General features: G+C 36.4%; 2 protein-coding genes across 27 annotated transcripts in view; one reads left to right on the forward strand and one right to left on the reverse strand.

Moving 5' to 3' along the window:
• Supt16h (SPT16 homolog, facilitates chromatin remodeling subunit) overlaps window positions 1–20099 on the forward strand; it is a 33581-nt gene extending 13482 nt beyond the window's left edge. Inside the window, exons 4-26 of the mRNA XM_005341477.4 lie at window positions 161–313; window positions 1092–1238; window positions 1536–1687; window positions 2357–2529; window positions 4514–4604; window positions 5658–5731; window positions 5861–5973; window positions 6989–7054; window positions 7176–7271; window positions 7357–7472; window positions 7566–7719; window positions 8416–8543; window positions 9231–9366; window positions 9475–9601; window positions 9852–9970; window positions 10883–11008; window positions 11309–11421; window positions 11955–12030; window positions 12422–12591; window positions 16837–16966; window positions 17574–17703; window positions 18052–18129; window positions 18755–20099. Of these exons, the coding sequence (XP_005341534.2) occupies window positions 161–313; window positions 1092–1238; window positions 1536–1687; window positions 2357–2529; window positions 4514–4604; window positions 5658–5731; window positions 5861–5973; window positions 6989–7054; window positions 7176–7271; window positions 7357–7472; window positions 7566–7719; window positions 8416–8543; window positions 9231–9366; window positions 9475–9601; window positions 9852–9970; window positions 10883–11008; window positions 11309–11421; window positions 11955–12030; window positions 12422–12591; window positions 16837–16966; window positions 17574–17703; window positions 18052–18129; window positions 18755–18900 (2814 nt within the window). The 3' untranslated portion in view covers window positions 18901–20099. The remainder of the gene's footprint in view (window positions 1–160; window positions 314–1091; window positions 1239–1535; window positions 1688–2356; window positions 2530–4513; window positions 4605–5657; window positions 5732–5860; window positions 5974–6988; window positions 7055–7175; window positions 7272–7356; window positions 7473–7565; window positions 7720–8415; window positions 8544–9230; window positions 9367–9474; window positions 9602–9851; window positions 9971–10882; window positions 11009–11308; window positions 11422–11954; window positions 12031–12421; window positions 12592–16836; window positions 16967–17573; window positions 17704–18051; window positions 18130–18754) is intronic.
• A 176-nt stretch (window positions 20100–20275) lies between these two features.
• Window positions 20276–24523, reverse strand: part of Rpgrip1 (RPGR interacting protein 1) — a 70976-nt gene continuing 66728 nt past the window's right edge. For 18 of the 26 annotated variants that reach the window (XM_078050373.1, XM_078050371.1, XM_078050368.1 and 15 more), the window contains 3 exons: window positions 23355–23485; window positions 22950–23015; window positions 20276–20467 (listed from right to left, as the gene is read on the reverse strand). In XM_078050373.1, the coding sequence (XP_077906499.1) occupies window positions 20355–20467; window positions 22950–23015; window positions 23355–23485 (310 nt within the window). In that variant the 3' untranslated portion in view covers window positions 20276–20354. Of the gene's footprint in view, window positions 20468–21456; window positions 21510–22949; window positions 23016–23354; window positions 23486–24523 lie in introns of all 26 variants that reach the window. The other 8 variants (XM_078050378.1, XM_078050375.1, XM_078050376.1 and 5 more) reach the window with 3 other exon arrangements.

Consider the following 24523-nt stretch of genomic DNA (forward strand, 5'->3'; position numbering starts at 1 on the left):
AAATACATATATTAAAAAGAAAAAAAGAAGTAGGTGGAGATTAGGGGAGAATTTATTCCATCCATGGTTTAGAATATTTCTCTCTGCTTATTACTAGTTATAACACAGATGTCTAATTTTGAAACTAATAAGCCCTTTTTCTTCCCTGTGGCACTGATAGAATGAAAGTAATAAGAGCAACTTTGACAAAATGATTGAAGCCATTAAAGAAAGCAAAAATGGCAAGAAAATTGGTGTGTTCAGCAAAGACAAATTCCCTGGAGAGTTCATGAAGAGCTGGAATGACTGCCTCAACAAAGAGGGCTTTGACAAAGTAAGACTAATACTGGGAAGCAGCAAATTGAAAGTTGAGAAGACAGAAGTATATTGGACTTCCATACAAGATAGTGGAGGACATTTGTTTGGGGGAAACTGTATATTCATTTGCATTTATGTTTTTCATCCCCTTTTAACAATATATTAGTTATACTTTTCAGATAGAAAATGGGGTGTTCAAGAGACTGTCCACCCACTTCTGTGTTGGAAACAGAGAACAATCTTCTGACCAAGAAATAGATTTGTGTTCTTTTTTCCCCCACCATTCCTGCTTATCTTCTGTCTTCAGCCTTGACAAAAACCTATAGAGAGGCGAATTTACATTTTAAGAGGTACATTAGCTTAATGCCTCTTATAACACAACAGTGACCTGGCAAAGAGCTATTTTAAATGTTTAATCCATTCAAGAAGAGAGACTATTTGAATATTCTGCAAACTATTGATGGAGATTGCTAAGTAGCCAAGCATGGTGGTATACGCCTGTAATCTCAGAGACTCCGAGAGCTGAGTCGGAAGGATTGCAAGTTTGAGGCCAGTCTCGGATTTAGAATTGCTAAATAGTGAGGCCCTAAGAACTTGATGAGACCCTGTCTCAAAAAAGAACTAGGGATGTTGCTCAGTGCTTAAGCACCCTGAGTTCAATCCCTCACACCAAAAAAAAAAAAAAAAAAAGATTGCTAAGTAATCAAGTAGAATAACTGATAACATTCGAAATAGGAGAGATGCATTTTTTTAGCAGTTCTGTATTTGCATGTTTACTATCACTTTGACTATAGATTGATATCAGCGCAGTTGTGGCATATACCATTGCTGTAAAGGAGGATGGGGAGCTCAACCTAATGAAGAAAGCAGCCAGCATCACTTCTGAAGTCTTCAACAAATTCTTCAAGGAAAGAGTCATGGAAATAGTTGATGCAGATGAGGTAAATAAACGACCTTACCACTAAGTTGGTAATAATTCTGCCATCTGTCTTTCAAGATAACTAAACCTACATTATGGTTTAATGAGGTTATTCATTATTTTATATACATATCCTCAGTGCAGCTATAAATTCTACATACTGTTCTCCAAACTTGCTTTGTATGTATACCAATATATTGTCTGATGTATAAACCATAAATTATATCAGGGTATGTGATGTTTTCAAATGGTAACATCCTAGCACTTCACATTGCTATTTGCCACCCTTTAGTTTCTTTATTTCTGGGTACTCCTACAGAAAGTTCGACATAGCAAACTGGCTGAATCTGTGGAAAAGGCTATTGAAGAGAAAAAATACCTAGCTGGGGCAGATCCTTCCACTGTGGAAATGTGTTACCCACCTATCATTCAGAGTGGTGGCAACTATAATCTCAAATTCAGTGTGGTGAGGTAAGTGTGAGAACTTTCTAATGTAACAACAATCAGAGCCATTTTGAATTTTAGCCTATTTTCACTTTTACTCATTTGAAATTCTAGTATAATAATAATCACTAGTCTGTCTTCTATATGTTTAGTTTATTTCACCTAATACTTAAGCACTTTTCCAAATTAGTTAAAATGCAGAATACGCTAAAATTTTTTTTAATGGTGTTAGATATACCTTAAAGTAATTCCTCTCTTAATTTTACGAACATTTTAAAGAAAGTGTTTCTATACATTAGAGGGTGGTGCATGCCTTAAAAAAAGGTGTTCCTCCAGTGAGTCTGAAGAGTTTAACTGTAACCCACAATTCATAAAGGACTTGTGGATAAGTGACTCCTCACAACCATAGTGTTGCTGAACTATAATGGATACAATTTAGTATATCCTTTGCATCTTTAGAATACAATACACACCTTCTTGAATTTTTATAATAAAAGTTTCGTTGCTAATTTTTACTCCATTGCCTTTAACAGGTATGATTACTAAAAACCAACAAAAAAGTTTTAAGTCTGTATTCAGTTACAACATTGACTTTCTTATAGAAAGGAAAGTAATTATTGTTAGAAGTTTTGTGACAGTGATAGTAAGGACTCTGCTACTTTGGGTAATTAAATGCTTTTTTTTTTTGGTCTCTAGTGATAAAAATCATATGCATTTTGGAGCCATCACTTGTGCCATGGGTATTCGCTTCAAGTCTTACTGCTCCAACCTTGTTCGCACTTTGATGGTAGATCCTTCTCAGGAAGTTCAAGAAAATTACAACTTTCTGCTCCAACTTCAAGAGGAACTGCTGAAGGAATTAAGACATGGTAAATTGCCTTAGGAAAGATGATTTAAAATTACATAACAAAAATGTCACTAGTAGCCCTGTGCAGTGGTGTGTGCCTATAATCCCAGCTGTTGGGTACCGAGGTAAGAGAATTGCAAATTCAAGGTCAGCCTGGGCCACCTAGCAAAACCTTCTTAAAATTTTATAAAGCTCAGTGGTAGAGTGCTTGCTTCCCATGCACAAAAAAAAGACCATTTTTTTTTTGTTTTGTACCCCTAAGGCTCTCATTTTTTAAAAATAAGAGTAAGATTTTACTGACCCTGACCTTAAATCATCCTACCATTTAACTCTTGGATTACTTCTCTTTCAAATGTGAGTGGTTATTGTGGCTTAACGCTGATGCTGACAGAAATCTCATTTGTTAGGCCTCTATCCAAATCTTTAAAAAACACTTTGGCCTGTTACTCTTTAGTGTAAAAGAGTCTGAGGGCTGGGGTTATGGCTCAGTGGTATAGCGCTTGCCTTGCTTGTGTGAGGTACTGGGTTCAATCCTCGGCACCACATAAAAAATAAATACAGCTATTGTGTCCATCTACAACTAAAACAAATATTTTTTAAAATAAAAATAAAAGGGTCTGAGAGCTGGGCACCATGGCACACACCTGTAATCCCAGTAACCTGGGAGGCTGAGACAAGAGGATCACAAGTTCAAAGCCAGCCTCAGCAAAAGCAAGGCCCTAAGCAACTCAGTAAGACCCTGTCTCTAAATAAAATACAAGGGGCTGGGGATGTGGCTCAAGCGGTAGAGCGCTCTCCTGGCATGCGTGCGGCCCGGGTTCGATCCTCAGCACCACATACCAACAAAGATGTTGTGTCCGCCGAGAACTAAAAAATAAATATTAAAAATTCTCTCTCTCTCTCCTCTCTCACTCTTTCTTAAAAAATAAATAAATATTTAAAAAAAATAAAATAAAATACAAAATAGGGCTGTGGATATGGTCAGTCGTCAGTCAGGTGCCCCTGAGTTCAATCCCCAATACCTAAAAAAAAAAAAAATGAAAGGGTCTGAGTGCTAGTTATCTCTGCCAATAGAATGTATGATGTTTATCCTACATTGAGTGAATACCAAGGATACAAGGAATAGAATAAGTAGCAATACTGCTAAGCAAGCTACTTAACACCAAAGAAGAAAACAAAATTACTTGACTACTTTATTGCCTTGGATTCTGCACTCTCATTTGGCTAAATGAAGCCTCATGCTTACCCACTTTTAAACTGTTTTGTAAGCCTACCATTCTTCCAGAATCTCTAAGTTGATCTTAATCCTATTAAATCAATCATAAATAGTTTAATGAGAATAAAGGTTTCTTGAGGCCACCATCTTCAGTATACTCTGGCTTGATGTGTTCATTTATAAAATAAACCTAAAAAATTAATGCTGGAGTTCTTCTAACACTAATTTGCACATTTAGCAATGAATGAAATGGACCTGCTTCCATGGTCTGTTCATCAAAATGTATAGTAACTTTTTACTGTAATACTTTTGGTAACTCAAAATATGTCACTAGGACAGCTGGTGTTCCTTAGATAAATGATTCTCAAACAGGCTAATAAGGAATGACTGGGTGTTCTCTTTGTAAAAATGCAAATTTCTGCCTGGAGCAGTGGCTTTTACCTGTAATCCCAGTGTCTTAGAAGGTTAAGACAAGAGAATTGCAAGTTTGAGGCCAGTCTCAGTACTTAGTGAGGTCCTGTGCAACTTAGTAATACACTACTTCAAAATAAAGTATAACAACTGGGGATGTGACTCGGGTTGAGCACACTGGGTTCACTTCAAGGTGTGTGCTCCCAAAAAAGCATATTTCTAGTCATAGTCATCCCTGCCACTCTGCATTCCTTAGTTCACACTTTAAGAAAAATTTCTTTAGGGGACTTAATAGGTGGAAAAAAATTTGACCTAATGATGTTTGGGGGTTTTTCCCTCTGAAAGATAATTTAATGTTTTCCTTTTTTCTTGTTATTAGGTGTGAAGATATGTGATGTGTATAATGCTGTCATGGATGTGGTTAAAAAGCAGAAGCCAGAGCTGCTGAACAAAATCACCAAAAATCTAGGGTATGCCATAATATGTTTTGTCACTCTGAGTCAGTTTTCATTACTGGCAGTAGTAATTCTCTAGTCTTAAATGAGTTGATTGATTTCACCAGTATTTATAGAAATACTTAACTGTATGCCAAGCAAATGGTGTTATCAGAGAAGTAAGAAAAATTTTAAATTTTCCCAGTTTTATGGAATAGATATTTTTTTTAAGACCAATGTAGTGTTCCAGTAGGTGTTCCAGGATTAAATTAGCTCACATTTACAAATTGAATACTCTGGAATGCTCTAATGTTTTATTTATTTACTTTGAATTTTACTTAATTTAGTGTTTCTCAAATGTATTTGTTGAACACTTAGAAAAACCTAAAAGGACATTTGTGGAAACAGTTCTAGGCAATCTTTAGATGAAAACTAGTCTTGTCTCAGGTGTATAGTGTCTTTGTGGACTTCGCTGGTGATACCAAGTCTTATGAATCTGTGATTATCAATGTTGCACTAAAAATTACCATCATTCGTGGGGTGGGGTTGCCAAGCACATGTGAGGCACTGGGTTCAATCCTCAGCACAACATAAAAATAAATAAAGGTATTGTGTTCATCTACAACTGAAACATTTTTTTAATTATATCTCTTAATTTACTATCTAAGTAATGTATCTCATGAAAGTCTCTGCTAAACTGTCTATAGGAAAACAACTATTTCATGGTAAATTAAAGCTTAAAACTGGGTAAATAAGCTAAAGTTAAAAGACTTGGGGCTGGGATTGTGGCTCAGTGGTAGAGCACTTTCCTAGCATGTGTGAGGCACTGGGTTCAATTCTCAGCACCATGTAAAAAAATAAATAAGTACTACATGAGGTACTTAATTTAAAAATGATTTTTCAACATGGAATTATATAGTATATTTAAAATCTAAAGACTGTCTTGGAATGCTTTACCTTAACTGATCAGGAGAGATAAATCACTTCAAATTTACCTGCATTATTTTGAAAATTGAAATGAGCATTATTATAATTGATCCATGTTACAAGTCTTTTAGCATATTGCTGATATGTTTCTCTTCTTTTCAGATTTGGTATGGGAATTGAATTCCGTGAAGGCTCTCTAGTAATTAATAGTAAAAATCAGTACAAACTTAAAAAAGGTGAGTTTTACATGCTTGCAATAGAAAAGTGCTTTTGAGTAATCCTGTTAGCTTTATGACCCTTTCTGTATAAATCTAATTCTTATTCATCCTTTCACAGCCACAGACTAATCTGTTTTGCTGTTTTAGGGATGGTTTTCAGCATCAATTTGGGATTCTCAGACCTGACTAACAAGGAGGGGAAAAAACCAGAAGAGAAAACCTATGCCCTATTCATTGGTGACACAGTACTTGTGGATGAGGTATGTATTGCCTCTTTAACTTCTGGTTTATGAACTCACTTTTGAAGCGTATTTTGGACTTTGTGGGCATTTTCTTGTTTGTTAAATGCTAGTTAAGGGGAGAGGTCCCTGAATAGCCTAACAGTACAGCTGAGAATAGGATTTTAGCCCAGAACAGGGAATGATTTAAATCAAGCCACTTAAAAATGATAATATCAGAAATTAATTCTAATGGGATTTTTTTCTTTTTTTAATATTTATTTTTTAGTTGTAGTTGGACATAATACCTTTTTATTTATTTATTTTTATGTGGTGCTGAGGATCCGAACCAGGGACTCGCATGTGCTAGCTCCACTGCTGAGCCACAGCCTCAGCCCCTTTCTTTTTTTTTTAATGGCAAATTCATCAAGCTACAGTTTACATACCATACAATGTATTTACTTTCTTTTCTTTTTGGTACTGGGAATTGAACACTGGGACACTTTATCAGTCATCTATATCCCCAGCCTTTTCTTCTTTTTTTTTTTTTTTTTTTTTTTTTTTTTTTTTTTTTTTTTTTTAAGAGAGAGTGAGAGAGGAGAGAGAGAATTTTTAATATTTATTTTTTAGTTCTCGGTGGACACAACATCTTTGTTGGTATGTGGTCTTTGTGACTGGCTTCTTTTACTTAGAATTGATTTTTAATGATAGTGAATATTTCAGTGTTCTTATTAGAAGCAAACCACTCAGCCATATCCCCAGTCCTTTTTATTGTTTATTTCATGACAGGGTATCACTGAGTTGCTTAGGGTCTTGCTTCAGCTGGCTTTCAACTTGCACTCCTCCTGACCCAAGTCACTGGGATTACAGGCATGTGTCACCATGCCCAGTTCTATAAGTATAGTTTCTGATAAGAGACTAGGAGGATAAAAGTTATATTTATTCATTGTCAAGTGTTTTAGAATCCAGAAGTTTCAAAATTATTGCCCAGCTGTGTACTAGGTTAGAAAGTGAATGTGCTTTATATTGGTAGTCTAAATTCTCCTTTTTATTCTAGGATGGCCCAGCCACTGTTCTAACTTCTGTGAAGAAGAAAGTAAAGAATGTGGGGATTTTTCTAAAGGTAGGAAGAAGATAAATGAGCAATGTAGGACTTCCAGTACAGTGAGGAAGTTAAACATGTTTGGCTAAAGAAAAAAACAAACAAACTTGTGTTTTTTAATTATTGCAACTTTTTCCCGTAGAATGAAGATGAGGAAGAAGAGGAGGAGGAGAAAGATGAAGCAGAGGACCTTTTGGGAAGAGGTTCTCGGGCAGCATTGCTTACAGAAAGAACACGGGTAAGTTTACTGTTTTAGATAACACTTATCTCATACCATATCAGTTGATTCACACTTCTGATAACTTGGGTTCTCCCTTCACTAGAATGAAATGACTGCAGAAGAGAAGCGAAGGGCACATCAAAAAGAATTAGCAGCTCAACTCAATGAAGAAGCCAAGAGACGATTGACTGAACAGAAGGGAGAGCAGCAGATTCAGAAGTAAGAGTTTGCACTTAGCAGTGAGATTGTGTTAGAGTTATGTGTGACTGCAGAAAATTTCAGGGTTTTTTTGGTTGTTTTAATCCACTCCAGAGCTCGCAAATCTAATGTTTCCTATAAGAACCCATCTCTGATGCCTAAGGAAGCTCATATTCGGGAAATGAAGATTTATATTGATAAGAAGTATGAGACTGTAATAATGCCAGTGTTTGGCATTGCAACACCTTTTCACATTGCCACAATCAAGGTACTGATTCTTACTGCATCAAGTTGCATTCAGACTTATTTCTTAAAATAACAGTTGTGCCCACCATAAATAATCTATATCATATCTTGTACTCTGCTCCTTTAGACTCTGTACCTCTAGTTTACTGACTTTCCCATCTCATCCTAATGTCCTGCAATCATTTTCATTCCCTTTTAATTTTCACTTTGTAGAAAGCTAAACTAATCTGGAGGGGCTGGGGTTGTGGCTCAGTGGTAGAGCACTAGCCTAGCATGTGCAAGGCACTGGATTCGATCCTCAGCACCACATAAAAATAAATAAATAAAATAAAGGTATGGGTCAAACTACAACAACAAAAATCTAATCTGGAAATATAATTTGTCTATCTTTCCTTGATTTATTTTTATTTATTTGTTTATTTGGTTGGTTGGTTTTGAGCATCATTTAGGCTTTAGTTATATGCATGATACAGAATACTTTGAAAATTCAGTAAATCTTTCGGGAAACAAACAATCATTTTCTAAAAAGAGGTTTTTTTAGATTTAGATTTTTAAGTTAAACTCTTAAATGCACTCAGCTAGTAACACCTAATAATGGTGATTAATAATACTACTAATAATAAATATTAAATAATATATTAAATTAAGACAGACATTAATCTGTCTTAAGAAACTTGGTAGTGGTTGTTGTTTTAATGCATTCTTTTTCTTTAAACAGAATATAAGTATGTCTGTGGAAGGAGATTACACTTACTTGCGCATCAACTTTTATTGCCCAGGCAGCGCTCTGGGTAGGAATGAAGGCAACATCTTTCCTAACCCTGAAGCCACTTTTGTCAAGGAAATGTGAGTCCCCAGGAAAACAACCATTCCCAAATCCCTGCTGGGTAGAGTGGTAATCTAAGAAACATCTCATTCTCTGTGCAGCATCCTCCTCTGTATAGTGAATGTTGACTGCCTTGGTGGCATTTTAGGGTTACTTTGCTGATTGTACTATTTTAGACTCTAATTTAGAAGTTTCATGAGAATATTTTAGATATTTATATTATAGTAGAATCCTTAAATGTGTGTCACTTTGGATTCTCTTTCTTCATGGTGATGTGCCAGATTTGGGGGGTGATGTGCCAGATTTGAAAATAAGTGTGATCTTCCCCACTCTGATGGATTTAGAATATTTATAATATTTTCCATTTAAGAGAAGAAAGGAACAATAGGGTTTTTTTGGTTGGTTGGTGGTTTGTTTAAAACTTTTCCAAGCATTCTTACTACATAGTGGTATGTTTTTCTCTTAAAAGCATTAAGCCAGGTGTGATGGCACACACCTATAATTTCAGCTACTTGAAAGGCTAAGGAAGGAGGATCACAAATTCAAGGCCAGCCTGAGCAATTTAGCAAGACCCTGTTTCAAAATAAATATACACATATTAACATATACATATGTACTGATCCAGATATAAAATATACTGGTAGTAATGGATACAGGTTACCTGGCCAGACAGATAAACTTCTATAATTGTTTCCCCTTTTTTACAGTACATACCGAGCTTCAAATATGAAGGCACCTGGAGAACAGACAGTACCAGCCTTGAACCTTCAAAATGCGTTCCGAATTATAAAAGAAGTACAGAAACGATACAAGACTCGAGAAGCAGAAGAGAAAGAAAAGGAGGTGAGCCTGAACACAAGACTAATTAAGTACCTTTGTTCAAAAGGACATATGTGTTTTAAAGAGCATGTAAGAGTACACAGGATTCACATTAAGGTTTTTTCTATTTAGGGCATTGTCAAACAAGACTCGCTTGTGATCAATCTAAACCGGAGTAACCCCAAACTGAAAGATCTATATATTCGCCCAAACATTGCCCAAAAGAGGATGCAAGGCTCACTGGAGGCCCATGTCAATGGTACATACAAATAATCTTTTGTGTTTCTGGGCTCTGTCTTCAGGGGCACATTTGTTGATCAGATAATACGGTATGACAAGGAAATGTTGGGAGGATCTACTTACATTGCTATATGGCCAGTAAGAATGGAAAACTCTACAATTCTTTGTGTTTCCTCTTACCCTCTTATAACCAGAAGACACAAAATGTCTTTTTATGATCTAACCTAATTATCCTGATTGACACTTAGCTTCTTCATTCTTTTCCCCAGGTTTCCGCTTCACATCTGTCCGAGGAGACAAAGTAGATATTCTATATAACAATATTAAACATGCTTTGTTCCAACCCTGTGATGGAGAAATGATTATTGTCTTACACTTTCACCTCAAGGTATGCCCTTTAACTTAACTAGCTATGATTATGAGCTCTTAAGCAAAATATTTAATTTTTCTCACTTCTTTCCTATAAAATAGTGATAAAAAATCTTGTAACAAAATCATGAAGAGGCTTGGAAAATATGTTTATAAAGTCCACAGTGCCTAGCATCTAGAAGGCACTAAGTATTTTTGTTCCTTTTGTGATATATATAGTAACTACCAAAACATAATGTCTAGCCAGCTGCAGTGGTACATGCCTATAATCCAAGCAACTTGAGTTAGGGTTAGGGTTAGGGTTAGCATTGAGCAATATCCCCAATGCTTTTATTTTATTTTTTTTTTTTTTAATATTTATTTACTATGTATCTTTAGTTTAAGGTAGATACATTAGTTTCCTTTTATGTGGTGCTGAGGATTGAACCCAGTGCCCCATGCATGCTAGGCGAGCGCACTACCACTGAGCCACCACCCCAGCCCCCCAATGGTTTTATTTTGAGACAGGTTCTCACTAAGTTGCTGAGGCCAACCTCAAACTTGTGATCCTCTTGCCTTAGCCTCCTAGATAGCTGGGATTATAGGCATGCACCACTACACCCCGCTGGTTTAATTAATTTTACATGCATTCTATGGAAGCCCATGTCTTGATTGCTAAAATGTCCATCCTACATATTTTTATGTTTCATTATCATGGGTTTTTTTTTTTTCTTTTTTTGTTGTAAATGGATCTTTTGTTTTATTTATTTATTTATATGTGGTGCTGAGGATTGAACCCAGGGCCTCACACATGCTAGGCAAGTGCTCTTACCACTGAGCCACAACTCCAGCCCCAGCATTATCATGTTTTGTTTCTCACATATTCCTTCTGTGTGTTAGGTGGCCTAAGTCTTCTGATTTCTTTCTTGTTCTTTCTGTTTTATGCCACCAGAATGCCATCATGTTTGGGAAGAAGCGGCACACAGATGTGCAGTTCTACACAGAAGTGGGAGAGATCACCACAGACTTAGGGAAACATCAGCATATGCATGACCGAGATGACCTCTACGCCGAACAGGTCTGTGAAATTTGGTGTTGAATTTGTAGAGTAGCAAAGGATGTGGTCCAGATCTGAGCACAGGAATTATTGTATTTTATAAACAACTGTGAAGAATAACTCAAAGTATCTGCTTCGATGGTAGTTGTGTTTGGGAATTAGCTATAGATTCACCCTGGTAGTTAATGATGATTTTTAATAAGTTATATTTTAGAATTGTAATTATGAGAATTAAAGGCTACAAAATCACTTCAAACTTTTGAGGAGAGGTACTATTAACAAGTAACATGATAGCTGAAGTTAATATTTTTTTTTCTACAGATGGAGCGAGAAATGAGGCACAAACTGAAAACAGCCTTTAAAAATTTCATTGAGAAAGTAGAGGCTCTAACAAAAGAGGAACTGGAATTTGAAGTGCCTTTTAGGGACTTGGGGTAACACATTTTATCTTTTTCTTGATCTGCAGTTTTATCAGGTTGTCTTTTAAGAAAATGGATTACTTTTTTTAATAATAATTAAATGTAAACAACACATCCGGTTTTTTCCCATGACTGATAATCTTTGAGACATCCACTCCCCCTTAAAATTTTTAAGGATTTGCATGAATGGCTAAGGCTAAGAGGTCTCCTGGAGATGAGTCTTCAGTGAGTATGTAGGAGCCTTGTTTGGCACGAGGGGAGGGAAGTTTGTCACAGCAGTAGTAGTTTAACATTTGCTAAACCCACTTTTTTTTAAAGAGAGGGGGAGAGAGAAAGAGAGAGAGAATTTTTAATATTTATTAGGGAGAGAGGGGGGGGAGAGAGAATTTTAATATTTATTTTTTAGTTCTCGGCGGACACAACATCTTTGTTGGTATGTGGTGCTGAGGATCGAACCCGGGCTGCACGCAGGCCAGGCGAGCGCGCTACTGCTGAGCCATATCCCCAGCCCCGCTAAACCCACTTTTATGAGTTTCCTTTCTTTTCAGATTTAATGGAGCTCCCTATAGGAGTACCTGCCTCCTTCAGCCCACTAGTAGTGCGCTAGTAAATGCTACTGAATGGGTAAGTATGTCTTGCCTCCCTTTATTTTTATTTATTTATTGGCAATGGACCTTTATTTTTATTTATTTATATGTGGTGCTGAGAATTGAACCCAATGTCTCACACATGCTAGGCAAATTCTCTATCACTGAGCCACGACCCTAGCCCTAAGTACTTTTTAAAAATAGTTTCTTTACATAATTTCCTTGAATTTATTCTTCTTAGGGTTTTTATCTTGCAAATGGTTTTACTAGGGCTTCTTAGTATCTCATACTAGTTTACCCTTTCAAAAACACACACACAAAAAAAAAAGCTTAGTTTTCCTGTGTGATAATTTAGATCCTGAAAGTATTTGAAAGTACTAGTACTTTGGGGGAAGTATTTATATAATGATCTAGTTCTTATCTAATAGCCGCCTTTTGTGGTGACATTGGATGAAGTAGAACTGATCCATTTTGAGAGGGTCCAGTTTCATCTGAAGAACTTTGATATGGTAATCGTCTACAAGGACTACAGTAAGAAAGTGACAATGATCAATGCCATTCCTGTAGCCTCTCTTGACCCCATCAAGGAATGGTTGAAGTAAGTAAATGTGCCAGTCATCACCTATTTTAAGAATTTAAGTATTGTATGTTTTACATAAACGTGTAGTGGTGTTCACCTATAGACCCAGCTACTCTGGAGGCTAAGACACTAAGATTACTTTAGCCCATGAGTTTGGGGCCAGCCTACAAAAAATGTCAAGATTATGCCTTTTTAGAGGAAAACAACTTTAAAATCCACTGTTGTACTTAAGGTAAGACTACCTTTAGATTAAGTTACAAGGATTCGAGGTCTGTTAAATATGACAGATCCCAAAGAATCCATTTATTTTTTTCCTGAATTCCCAGTAGTAGTTTGTGAATGTTTACATGAAGAAACTAAAATTCCAAGATTTTTTTTCTATCTAGTTGGTACATGTGTAAAAATATCTGTGTGCATGTATAATAAATGTTCATCCAAAGAGATTCCATACTTCTTACTAGTTCTTTTTTTTTTAATTTGTAACATACGTACATGAGAGGGACACTCATACTCAAAATAATTTCTTGTGGAAGTACCAGAACCCCAATAATTTAAGGAGTGGTCACTCCCTAAGTGTGATGTTTGGGTAGCTGTTAAATAGTTTACTCTGCTATTCCCCATTTTCCCATTATCTAGGAAGTGGAAATGTCTATAAATATAAATCTCCTTTTTACGAAATGGGTTCACCTCTCTTCTTCCTGATTGTCATGAACTGGGTAGGTTTTCTATGCTGCTCCCTTCCAGCATTATGATCTGCCTCACCTTAGAGCATGGACTGAACCTCTGAAACCATGAGCAAAACCAAGTTTTTCCTCTTCAAAAAAAAAAGAAGAAAGAAATGGATCCATAGCTTAGAAACAAACTGAGGGAAATAAAAATACATGGTTTCTTCTTTCTTTCTTTGTTTCTTTGTGTGTGTATGGTGCTGGGGATTGAACCCAGAACCTTGTGCATGTGAGGCAATCACTCTGTCAACTGAGCTAAATCCCCAGCCCTGTAAGGATTTCTCCTAAGAAACATGCTAGTAGTTGGGAGAGGAGTACAAGTATTGTATATAAATACATATGAACTTTTTTTAAAAAATATTTTTGTAGTTATAGATGGACACAATACCTTTAGTTTATTTGTTTCTTTATTGTATGTGGTGCCAGGGATTGAACTCAGTGCCTCACGCATGCCAGGCAAGCCCTCTACCACTGAGCCACAACCCCAGCCCAGCATATGAACTTTTAGCAATCTTTATTGAGAAATTCACCAGTTTATGATATGAGTGTTGGTAAATATATCCACCATCACAGTTAGGATAGAGTGTTTCTATCATACCATGCCTCTATGAAGTCAGTCCTTTCCCGCATCCCCATCACTGATTTCTATCCCATTACATTATTTCACATAAATGCAATTACACAGTAGGTAATCTTTTTGTATGTTGCATTCTTCACTTAGCATTCAAAATTAATCCAAGTTGTGTGCATTAGTTGTCTTCCCCTTTATTATGGAGTAGCATTTCAGTGTATGGATATCTCTTATTTAACCCATTTCCTAGTTAACAGACCTTGTGTTGTTTCTATTTAGGGGCTATTACGAATAGCTCCTATAAATATTACATACAGATTTAAGTACATGTAATCTAATTTCCTTTGAGTAAATGCGGTTGAATAGGATTTTGGTCATAGGGTTAAACGTATATTTAAGAAATTGCTGAATCATTCCACTATGTCTGTAAAACCAGCTGTCACAGTCAGAATGCAGGTACACTAAAAATATCATGTAGAATTATTGTCAGGCTATATGTTATGAGAACCAAATGAATTTTTTGTTTAGACTGTGTCCTATTCCCAGTATACCTCATTTATATGGATATTCCAGTATCTGAAAAAATCTGAAACACTACTGGTCCTATACATTTCAGATAAGGAATATTCAAACTATTTCTTGTTTTGAAATCTACTTAGTATGGTATTTATGTGGCATTTTTTTTCTGGGTTTTGTTTTGTTTTTTGTTTGTTTGTTTGTTTTTGTTTGTTTGTTTGTATGTTTTTCACTTTATAGACATTCCTCATTTATTTGTTTATTAAGCTGGGCATTGAACCCAGGGCTTCATGCACACTAGGCAAACACTTATCGCTGAGCTATGCCCCAAACTCCCACTTTGTTCTATATTATATTTAAAGTGGGTTACATGGAGACCGCATGTATTTGGGTCTTGGTTTGGTTTGGAATGTTGGAGGGGTTTTATCAGTATGGTTGGGTTTGATCTACCAGTCTTACCATTTATTTCCTATATTTCCCATCTATTCTCTTTTTCCACTTTTCATGCCATTTTTTATTATTTTTTTATGATTCTGTTTTATCTTCACATTTGGCTTGCTAGCTATACCCTTTTATTTTTGTAATGATTGCTATAAGGTTTGCTTATACATTTTTGTTTTTTTAATGTGGTGCTGGGAATCAAACCCAGTGACTCACACATGCTAGGCAAGCACTTTACCACTGAGCCACAACGCAGCCCTGCATGTACTTCTTTACTTTAATCGTAGTATGCTTTCAGTAGTATTGTACAACTTAACACGTCTTACTGTTATAAGGTTCTTATGCTTTTGTCTCTTCTTTTTGTCATTCATTTTACTTCTAACTTATTATGCAGTCTGCAGTTTACCACATTATTTTAGCTTCAAAACAATTATATTTTAATTTACAAATGGGGACATTTTATATGAATGTATTTTACATATAAATATAAATTATGTATTTACCATTCCTAGTGCTCTTGGTCCCATTTTGTACTTTCCTCTTCCTAATGAATTTTTTACTTTTGAGAGGTATGTTTTCTAGTGATAGATTCTCAATATTTTTCCCACCGGATACAGAATTCTAAGTTGAGTCAGTCATAGAGTAACTTAAAAAATATTGCTTGGTGTGTCTTCTGGCTTCCAGAGATTCTTAGGAGACATCTGTTGTTACTCTTTTTTCCCCTGTATATTGTCATTTTTTCCTCAGGCTGATTCAGGTGGCTTTCACAGTTTGGTTATTTGGTGCTTTGGTGAAGTTTTGTTTATTTTGCTTGATGTTTCTTGAGCTTCTTAGTTATGAATGTAGATTCTATAGTTTTCTTCACATTGAGCTATTATATTATCTCTTCCTTTATCTTCAAGTTTCGCTCTTCTATCTTGAACATGAAGAGAATATTTATAATAGTGGGTGGTTTTTTTGTTTCTTTTTTGGTAGTACTGGGGATTGAACCCAAGGCTACTAAACTAGCACTTTACTACTGAGCAACATCCCCAGCCCTATAATAGCCTGTTTAATGTCCTCGTCTGCTATTTTAATTCATCATCTCTATATTCTGAATGGTTCTATTGATTGATTTTCCTGCTGCCCCTTTGAGTGCTGATATTTGTGATCAGTTGCCAGATTTTGTGTTTCCACATTGTTGGATGCCGTATTTTCTCATATTATTTTATATGTTTTAGATTTTATTTTAGGATACAGTTTTCTTGGATTCTCTTTGATTCTAGAGGCTTATTCTCAGATGTCTTTGGCATGGTTTGGAACAACCTTTAGTCTAAAGCTGATTAACCTCAACTACTACTATATGATATTCTTCCGGTTTTGTTTTGATTTTGTTTTAAGGTGTGCCCCTATCTTCAAATAGGCCTTTCATCAAATAAACAAAACACAGGAAGTGATGAAAAGTTGAGAAGGGAAGAGCTAGGGCCAGTAAAAAACTGTCTATCTCTTAACTTGGTAGTGTGAATGATCAGAGTTGAAAAATAATCACAAAAGTGATTATAAGTTAAGACCATTTGCAATTAAGAGTGGGACCGGCTGGCACGTGCCTATAATTTCGGTAGCTCAGGTGGCTGAGACAGGAGGATCTCAAGTTCAAAGCCAATCTCAGCAACTTGGTGAAACCTTGTCTCAAAATAAGAAGTTTTAAAAAGGGCTGGGATTGTGGTTCAGTGGTTAAGCATGGGTTCGATCCCCAGTACCAAAAAAAAAAAAAAAGAATAGGACCAATGAGGAAAAAGACAAACTTAAGTGAACAGGAAGGAAAGACTAAGGGGAAAACCTTGTGTTTAAGGAAGAAAATGGAAGAGAACGCTGAGCTCAGACTTGGTTGAGAACAGTTTGTTTTAGTTGGAAAAGATTATCTGTTCTTCAAGGAAACTAATGGTCAAGATCATGTGGGGGAAGATCACATTGGAAATTCTTAGAAAATATAGAAGATTGATTCTGATTTTATAATGTCATTTCTCTCAGTTCTTGTGACCTAAAGTACACAGAAGGAGTACAGTCCCTCAACTGGACTAAAATTATGAAGACCATCGTTGATGACCCTGAGGGCTTCTTTGAACAAGGTGGCTGGTCTTTCCTGGAGCCTGAGGGTGAGGTGCGTGAGTGTGGGGTTTTTTTTCTGGCAGACAGTGTTGCCTACTGTATTTTGGCAGTTAGGAGAATGGCATACAGGGAGCACATAAAGGATCAGACCAACTGGGAGAAGCTTTGAATGGAACTTGGTATTATTATTATTTTTCCTCGATAGTTTTACAAGTATGTGATAGATTGGCTATTGGTGACCACTCACATGATTTCTTTGAAATTATGAAAAACATTCCACACGAGTTTTATAAGAATCACTTAATGAAAAGTGGTCCTTGCACATTTACATAATGCAACATTACAAAGTTTCGGTCATTAATTTCCCTAGGTAAGGAGGAATGAAATCAATCATTTAGAAATGAGTCGGTGTGCCCTGTTTCAACCCTAGCACAAAATAAAGAAGGAAGATACACTAAGGCGGTGGTTAAGAGTCTGATAACAGTACTTTGACATTAATTTTAGACAAGTGATTTGATCTCTTAGTCACTCAGGGGTTTTTTTGTTTGTTTGTTTGTTTTTTCTTGTAAAATGTTGATGTACTAATTGGGTAGAATTTCATTATAAGGTGAATATGGGAATGGAAAGTTAATAGTATTATGGTCTTTCTAACTTGCCAGGGGAGTGATGCCGAAGAAGGGGATTCAGAGTCTGAAATTGAAGATGAGACTTTTAATCCATCAGAGGATGACTATGAAGAGGAAGAGGAGGATAGTGATGAAGACTACTCATCAGAAGCAGAAGAATCAGGTTGGTCTTTTATAAGAAAGAAATTTGTCATGGCTTTTTAGTATGATTTCTAGAAACTTTGTTTTTGTTGTTTTGTTTGGTACCTGGAATTGAACACAGGGGTATCCAATTACTAAACCACATCCCCAGCTCTTTTATTATTTTAAAACAAACACAGTCTTGCTGAGTTGCTAAGGCTGAGTTTTAAACTTGCAGTCCTCCTGTCTCAGCCTTCTAAGTCACTGGTATTGCAGGTGTGTGCCATCATGCCAAGCTAGAAACTGCCTTTTTTTTTTTTTTTTTTTTTAATTCTGTCATTCTATGATGTTTCTGTTTCTATAGACTAATTTGTGATCATTGTTATTTCAGACTATTCCAAGGAATCATTGGGCAGTGAAGAAGAGAGTGGGAAGGATTGGGATGAACTGGAAGAAGAAGCCCGAAAAGGTTAAAAAAAAATAATTGTTTTTGTTTGGTGTTTTTATTTATTCATTTATTTATGTACAAATTTTTGACATGTTTCTGTAGTTTGATGTATTAGTATTAGTAGCCCCATGAGAAGAACAAAAGAACATGATAAAACTCGGAGCCATAGCTACAGTTTCAATGAATAAAGGAGAAATAAGGTCCAGAATGTATCTAACTTCTCCAAGTGGATAAGACACCACCTTAACCGGATGTCTTTTTCATCTGCCAAAGTTTCCAGGGTGCTCATAGCCATGATACCACATAATCATGTAAGGCTCCAGGTTAGGAGGAATATCTTTGTAGTGCTAATCTAGTTACTCTGAAACCAAACCCCAAATACAAGTTAAAGATGAAGAGGAAACATTATCTGCTGTATCCCAGACATGATAGGTATTTTGAGCAGGACATCGTACTTAATCCTTAAATAATTCTTCTTACAAATAAATAAAGATTCAGAAAGGTTAAGCATCTGGCCCCAGGTCACATACTAATAAGTGATAGATTAAAGATTAAAATTCAGGTCTGACTAAAGGACATTCTCTATACTATTTCATGCTATCCAGTAGGTAACTAAAGCTAACCAATAATACTTCCTTCTGTTTAGCGGACCGAGAAAGTCGTTATGAGGAGGAGGAAGAACAGAGTCGAAGTATGAGTCGAAAGAGGAAGGCATCTGTACATAGCTCAGGCCGTGGCTCTAACCGTGGTTCCAGACACAGCTCTGCACCCCCCAAGAAAAAGAGGAAGTAACATCTGAACTTTGGCTCTGAGCTCTATTCTTCCTCCAGCCAACTCCTGAAAATTTTACATGACATAGAAACTGTATTTTTCCTTTTATTTTCTTTGAAGTTTTGCCATTTGTGTGTATGGGTTTAGGGGGCCATTTGTGTGGACCAATCTACTCGGGGAATTTCAGGCCCACCAGGACCCGTGCCAATGGCCCCAGTTCAGATGGCAAGGGAGGAGGTATTCTTGAAGAAGGGCGGAGGCTTCAGCTGTTAATAAATACCATTCATTCCTCTCTTCCTGTCACCTTCTACCAGGACATCGATGGCTTCTGATACCTTATCTTTGGTGTCTCTAAAGCTATATTTCTAAGACAGTGGTACAAGGAGCTCCTTAACTACCTGTACCATGGTTCTTGACCAGCAAATTCAACCCTCCATCCTACCCCACTGCCATGACCTTCCTCACGTCTAAGTTCCATCTTTGCAATACTCAAGAAAGGATTCTTGGAATTTGCTAACGATTGTGATGCAGCTTGAGCTAGTGAGGCAGTTTGGGCTGGTGGCTTCATCAGTTTTCCTGGTTTCTGGCCTCATGTAGGTTCTGAGGTATCTCTACTGCCTTGGAAGACATAAGAAGCAGTGACACTCCCTGGCTTGGTTTTTCTTCTTAAAATTCCCACATGGTACAATGATATAAGGCAAAGTTACCACAGTCTCTTTTCTGATGTATCTAAGGAAGAATGGTGGTACCTCACATACTGCTTCAAATGAAACCTAGAGGGAGGCTCAAAGGAGTCTACATTTAGATCTGGAAGGGCAATTCATGCCTTGGGCCTAGAATACCCTGACAAGAAAAGAGAAGAGGAAGGGAGGCCATTATCTACAACACAGCCTCTCATCACTGCTGCTCCTTATTTTTACTTGTCCTGCATTGTCCTGTATTTATCACAGTTTCTGTTGAAGAACAGCTTTTTAAGTATTGAGGGAGTTTATCTTGCCATCCTCCCCTCCTGGTTCTCTGCACCCACCTGTCCCACTGCACTTCCTTCTGTGTTCTGTGACTAAGAGAAGAGGGGGGGAAGGGTCTCAGATTTTATGTTTTGTTGTTTTTTGGTTTTTTTGTTTTTGTTTCTCCTTAGCAGTAGGACTTGATATTTTCAATTTTGGAAGAACTAAAAGATAAATAAACTGTGGGTTTTTTTGTTGTTTTGTTTTTATAAATTCATCTTTTGTGACCATTCCTTTGCAGTCCCTGAAAGCAACCTGCTTATCCACTGGTTAAGTGCTGACGCATTGGAAGGAAAATGCCTTTACCCCACTAGTATCACAAAAATAAACCTTCATCACTAAACTTTTATCATTAGACTGAGAAATAATAGATACCACAGTAAACCAAATTTATGGCATAGCAAGTTACTTTATAAGAGATTTTTACTATGGTTCCCTTGGATTTTAGAATGGAAAAGCATTGTTCCTTCATGTAAACAAATCTTCAGTCATCTCCTTGTAAATACCGTGGAGGGCAGCAGCTGCTTGAAGAGAAACTTTCAGCCTTCCTATTGGAATTGCCTGGTCTTCAGGGCTAAAAACTGTGGAGAAAAAGCAAAAGTATTAGGCAGTAGCATCTTCAATTTAAAAAACTCAAAATAGATATTTGTTATCTTAGGTACTGAGGATACTAAGTGAATAAACTAACTACCCCAATTCATGAAGAGATTCTGTCTAGTGGATAGAAAACAGTCGTTGCAGTATAGTATATAATTGTTATAATAAGTAAAAGCCCAGAGTGCTTTGGGGAAAAGGGGCATGTGCCAGAATGGAGAAATAGAAGGGTTTCTCGAGACAGTTCATGAGCTAAGTCTAAATAAGACATGCTCCAAGTATGCCAAGACATGAGATCATGTGTTTGGAAAACAACAGGGAAGGGCAGAAATGAACCTATACAGATAAGTAGGGCAGATCACAAAGGACTTGTTCTAAAGAATTTGATTTTGACCAAAGGCATCAGAAGTGGCAGTGTCCGTTTTGGGTTCTAGGAAGGTGACCTCATTATTCAAAAACTTCAAAAGGGCACAACTAAGCCTAGGAGAGTAGTTATGAGGCTTTTGCAGTGTAAGGGAGGATCTTAAGTATAATACTTGCTTATGGGGTGGGGAACGATTCAAAACATAAGTAAAATTTTGTTAACTCAGTGTTGGGAGTAAGGAGGAAAGATCAGACTGAAAATGGCCATTGTAATCTGAATAATGGAATACAAGTTAGAAAGTTTAAGAAATTAGAGTTCAGGGGAAGTAATGGCATCTATCGTGTATCTACGTAGTATAAACAATCTGGTCTAGAAACCTAGATTTCAGATCATCTAAGCAATAGTTAAAACCCTGTGAGTGGATTCAACCACCTGTTCCCAGACAGTATTATGTAGAAAAACCAAGAACTGAACCAGAATAATTAAATATTCAAAGGAACAGTCCAGGGAAGAACAATCTACAAAGCAAAAAAGGGCCAGCCAGCTAGAAAGTGATAGTTAACATCCTGGGGGGATGGGGGGGGGGGACGAGCCAGGTGTGTTGGTTCATACCTGTAAGGGCTAGGGATGTAGCTTAGTAATAAAAGTGCCCCCAGGTTCGATCCCTAGTATGAAAAGAAAAAAAAAATGTTTAAAAAGGAAGAAGCATTACTGGTTTAGTGAAGTCAGGAAAGATGAGTAAAAACCAATTGGATTTGGCAATTAGGAAAAGTGAAAATATTCACAAAATGCTTGGAATGGAAATAATGCAAAAATATAGGAGGTACAGAAATAAAACTGCTTTGGCCTGATCATTCAGTGAATAGATCAAAGGAGTTGAATTTTGCAGTGATAAGGTAGATAATAGGGCCAAAAAGCAGATTGTCATTTTTAAAATTAAAGACCAACATGTTTAAAGCCTGGAGGGGAAGAGAGAGGATTACTCTATTAAGTTGGTTTTATTGGATGATTAAAAACAATTTGAGAAGCATGCACTCATAAGCATGGGAATTTTGAGATCACTAGAAAAGGCTAATAAGAGTTTTTCTTGGCACTGAAGTCTTGGTTATGTTCAAGGATGAAACAGATTAGCGGAATTGAAGTGGCTAACAGATGGCACTTGCCATGTGCCAGGCACTGTCTACGTGGCCCTTAATCTTCCATTATTTACCAAAGTGTCCCTTTAATCTTCACGATAACTCTGTGAAATACATTCTACTGCTATTATCCCTGTTTTGAAGTTGAGAAAAGGCGTACAGAGGTTAAATAATCATAGTTGGAAAGATACTAAAGGAACACAATGAAGTTGTGTCAACCTGCTAAAGTTTGAACTGTATTTGATCTGAAGAGTATTCCTCTATAATCAGAACAACTTTATATCAATTCAGTAAACACAGTACATCAAATAATAGTAGAATGTGGTCAAGACAAAAAAGAGTGATTATCACTTGGTGACCAGTGGATATGAGGGAAGAAGAGAGTTGGTATCCATATGGAATATGGGACTGTACATGAACAAATTAACAGAGAAAGGTATTAGCTAACTTTACAAACCTTATCTGATTAAGAGTTCTGGAAATTCTGATGTCTGAATTTTATTGAAATTAATTTTTTTAAATATTTGTTTTAGTTGTAGTTGGACATAATACCTTTATTTTTATGTGGTGTTGAGGATCGAACCCAGTGCCTCTGCACATGCTAGGCAAGCGCTCTACCACTGAGCCACAACCCCAGCCCCAAATTAATTTCTCTTTAAATAAAAAATATTCCATAACTGGATATAGAAGCACATGTCTGTAAGGCTAATAACTTAAGAGGCTGATGCAGGAGGATCTCAAGTTCAATGCCAACCTCAGCAACTTAGCAAGGCCCGGTCTCCAAATAAAAAATTTTAAAAAGGGGGACTGGGGCTATGGCTCAGCAGTAGCACACTTGCCTGGCATGTGTGAGGCACGGAGTTCAATTCTCAGCACCACATATAAATAAATACAAGTTTATCAACAACTAAAAAAAAAACTTAAAAAGAGGGATGCAGGGGGATGTGGATGTGGCTGTAGCGCACTCGCCTGGCATGCGTGTGGTCTGGGTTCGATCCTCAGCACCACATACAAAGATGTTGTGTCCGCCGAAAACTAAAAAAAAAAAAAAAAATCAAAAGGGGGATGCAGCTCAGTGGTTAAAACACCAAAAAATAAATAAATAATAATCCCTATCTCAAAAAATTGTAGAGTCAAAATAGATTCTAATTGTAATGAGGTTATAAGAGAGCTAAAATAAACAACTGATTACTTTTTATGCTGGATCCAGAAATGAAATACAGACAGCTATGGGGAAGAGATCTCAATTCAGTTCGTCTCTCACCATCTTCAAAGTGATAATGATATATTGAAGGCAAAACAAAATTATTCAATATTAGGATGTTTTTCTTAGAAAATTAGGAACTGAGAAGCACAAAAATTTTTATTACTTACTATCTAATTCTTGTTCTAGAATATCTCTTCCTGATTCAAGGATCTGCCACAGTCCAAGGTATGCATATCCTACTTCTTCACATTCTTTCTTTTCTTCATCCATAGGATCACTCACCACTGTAAACTTTAAACTAAAGGGGGAAAAATCCATTTATTTCAGTACTGCTGATCCCCTTATACTTTAAAAAGAAAATAAAGAAAAATAATCATAAAAAATACAGTATATTCTCCCCTGAATCACCTTTCTTTTGCCTATATTAGACAAGATGACAACAAAGTGAGGAATCAATATCATTTTAATTAAGTAAAACTACTTATTTAAAGACCCATTACTACAGGCACTTAGAAGAAAACACAAAGATTTTTAAAAATAAGTTGATCAGATCTCAAGACTATCAAGATAAAATTCCTGGTAAGGGCTGGGGCTGCAGCTCAGCGGTAGCACACTTGCCTGGCATGTATGAGGCATTGGGTTCGATTCTCAGCACCATGTATAAATAAATAAAGGTCTATTAACAACTAAAAAAAGTTTTCTAAAAATTCCTGGTAACACAATTTACAATGTTGAAGGATTTATTGTGAGAAATATTATGGATATTAGGAGAAGTTTTCTAAATAAGATTTGGATCCCAAACATGAGCAAAGGCAACACAAGGAATGCAAAATTGGAAAACAAGTATAAAAAGTACATTCCTTGGAGTACTCACAGATGATGCTGTAAAGCACATAGTACAGAGCCCCAAAAGCAATAAGTAGTCATTGACAACTAGTATTATCCTGATTTAGCCTAGTAAATGGTATTGAATTCTAGAAATTTGTACAATCCATAATAATCCCATTAATTTCCTTAGATAAAATTCACTATTTTAACCATTTTACAATATTCAGTGTGTTTTAGTATAAGCATAATATGTGACCATCAGCACTAATTCCAGAATGGTCATTACCTCAAAAAACAAACCATCTTGATTAAGCAGTCACTACCCATTCTTTCTCCCAGTTCCTGGCAACTGCTGATTACTTTTCATCTCTCTAGATTTGCCTATTCTGGACATTTCGTATTCCTATTAATTTTGGTGGGGAGGGTATCAGGGATTGAATTCAGGAGCACTTGGCCACATCCCCAACCCTATTTTGTATTCTATTTAGAAGCAGGATCTCACTGAGTT

Source organism: Ictidomys tridecemlineatus, chromosome 5 (genome assembly GCF_052094955.1).
Source record: "Ictidomys tridecemlineatus isolate mIctTri1 chromosome 5, mIctTri1.hap1, whole genome shotgun sequence".
NCBI lineage: Eukaryota > Metazoa > Chordata > Mammalia > Rodentia > Sciuridae > Ictidomys > Ictidomys tridecemlineatus.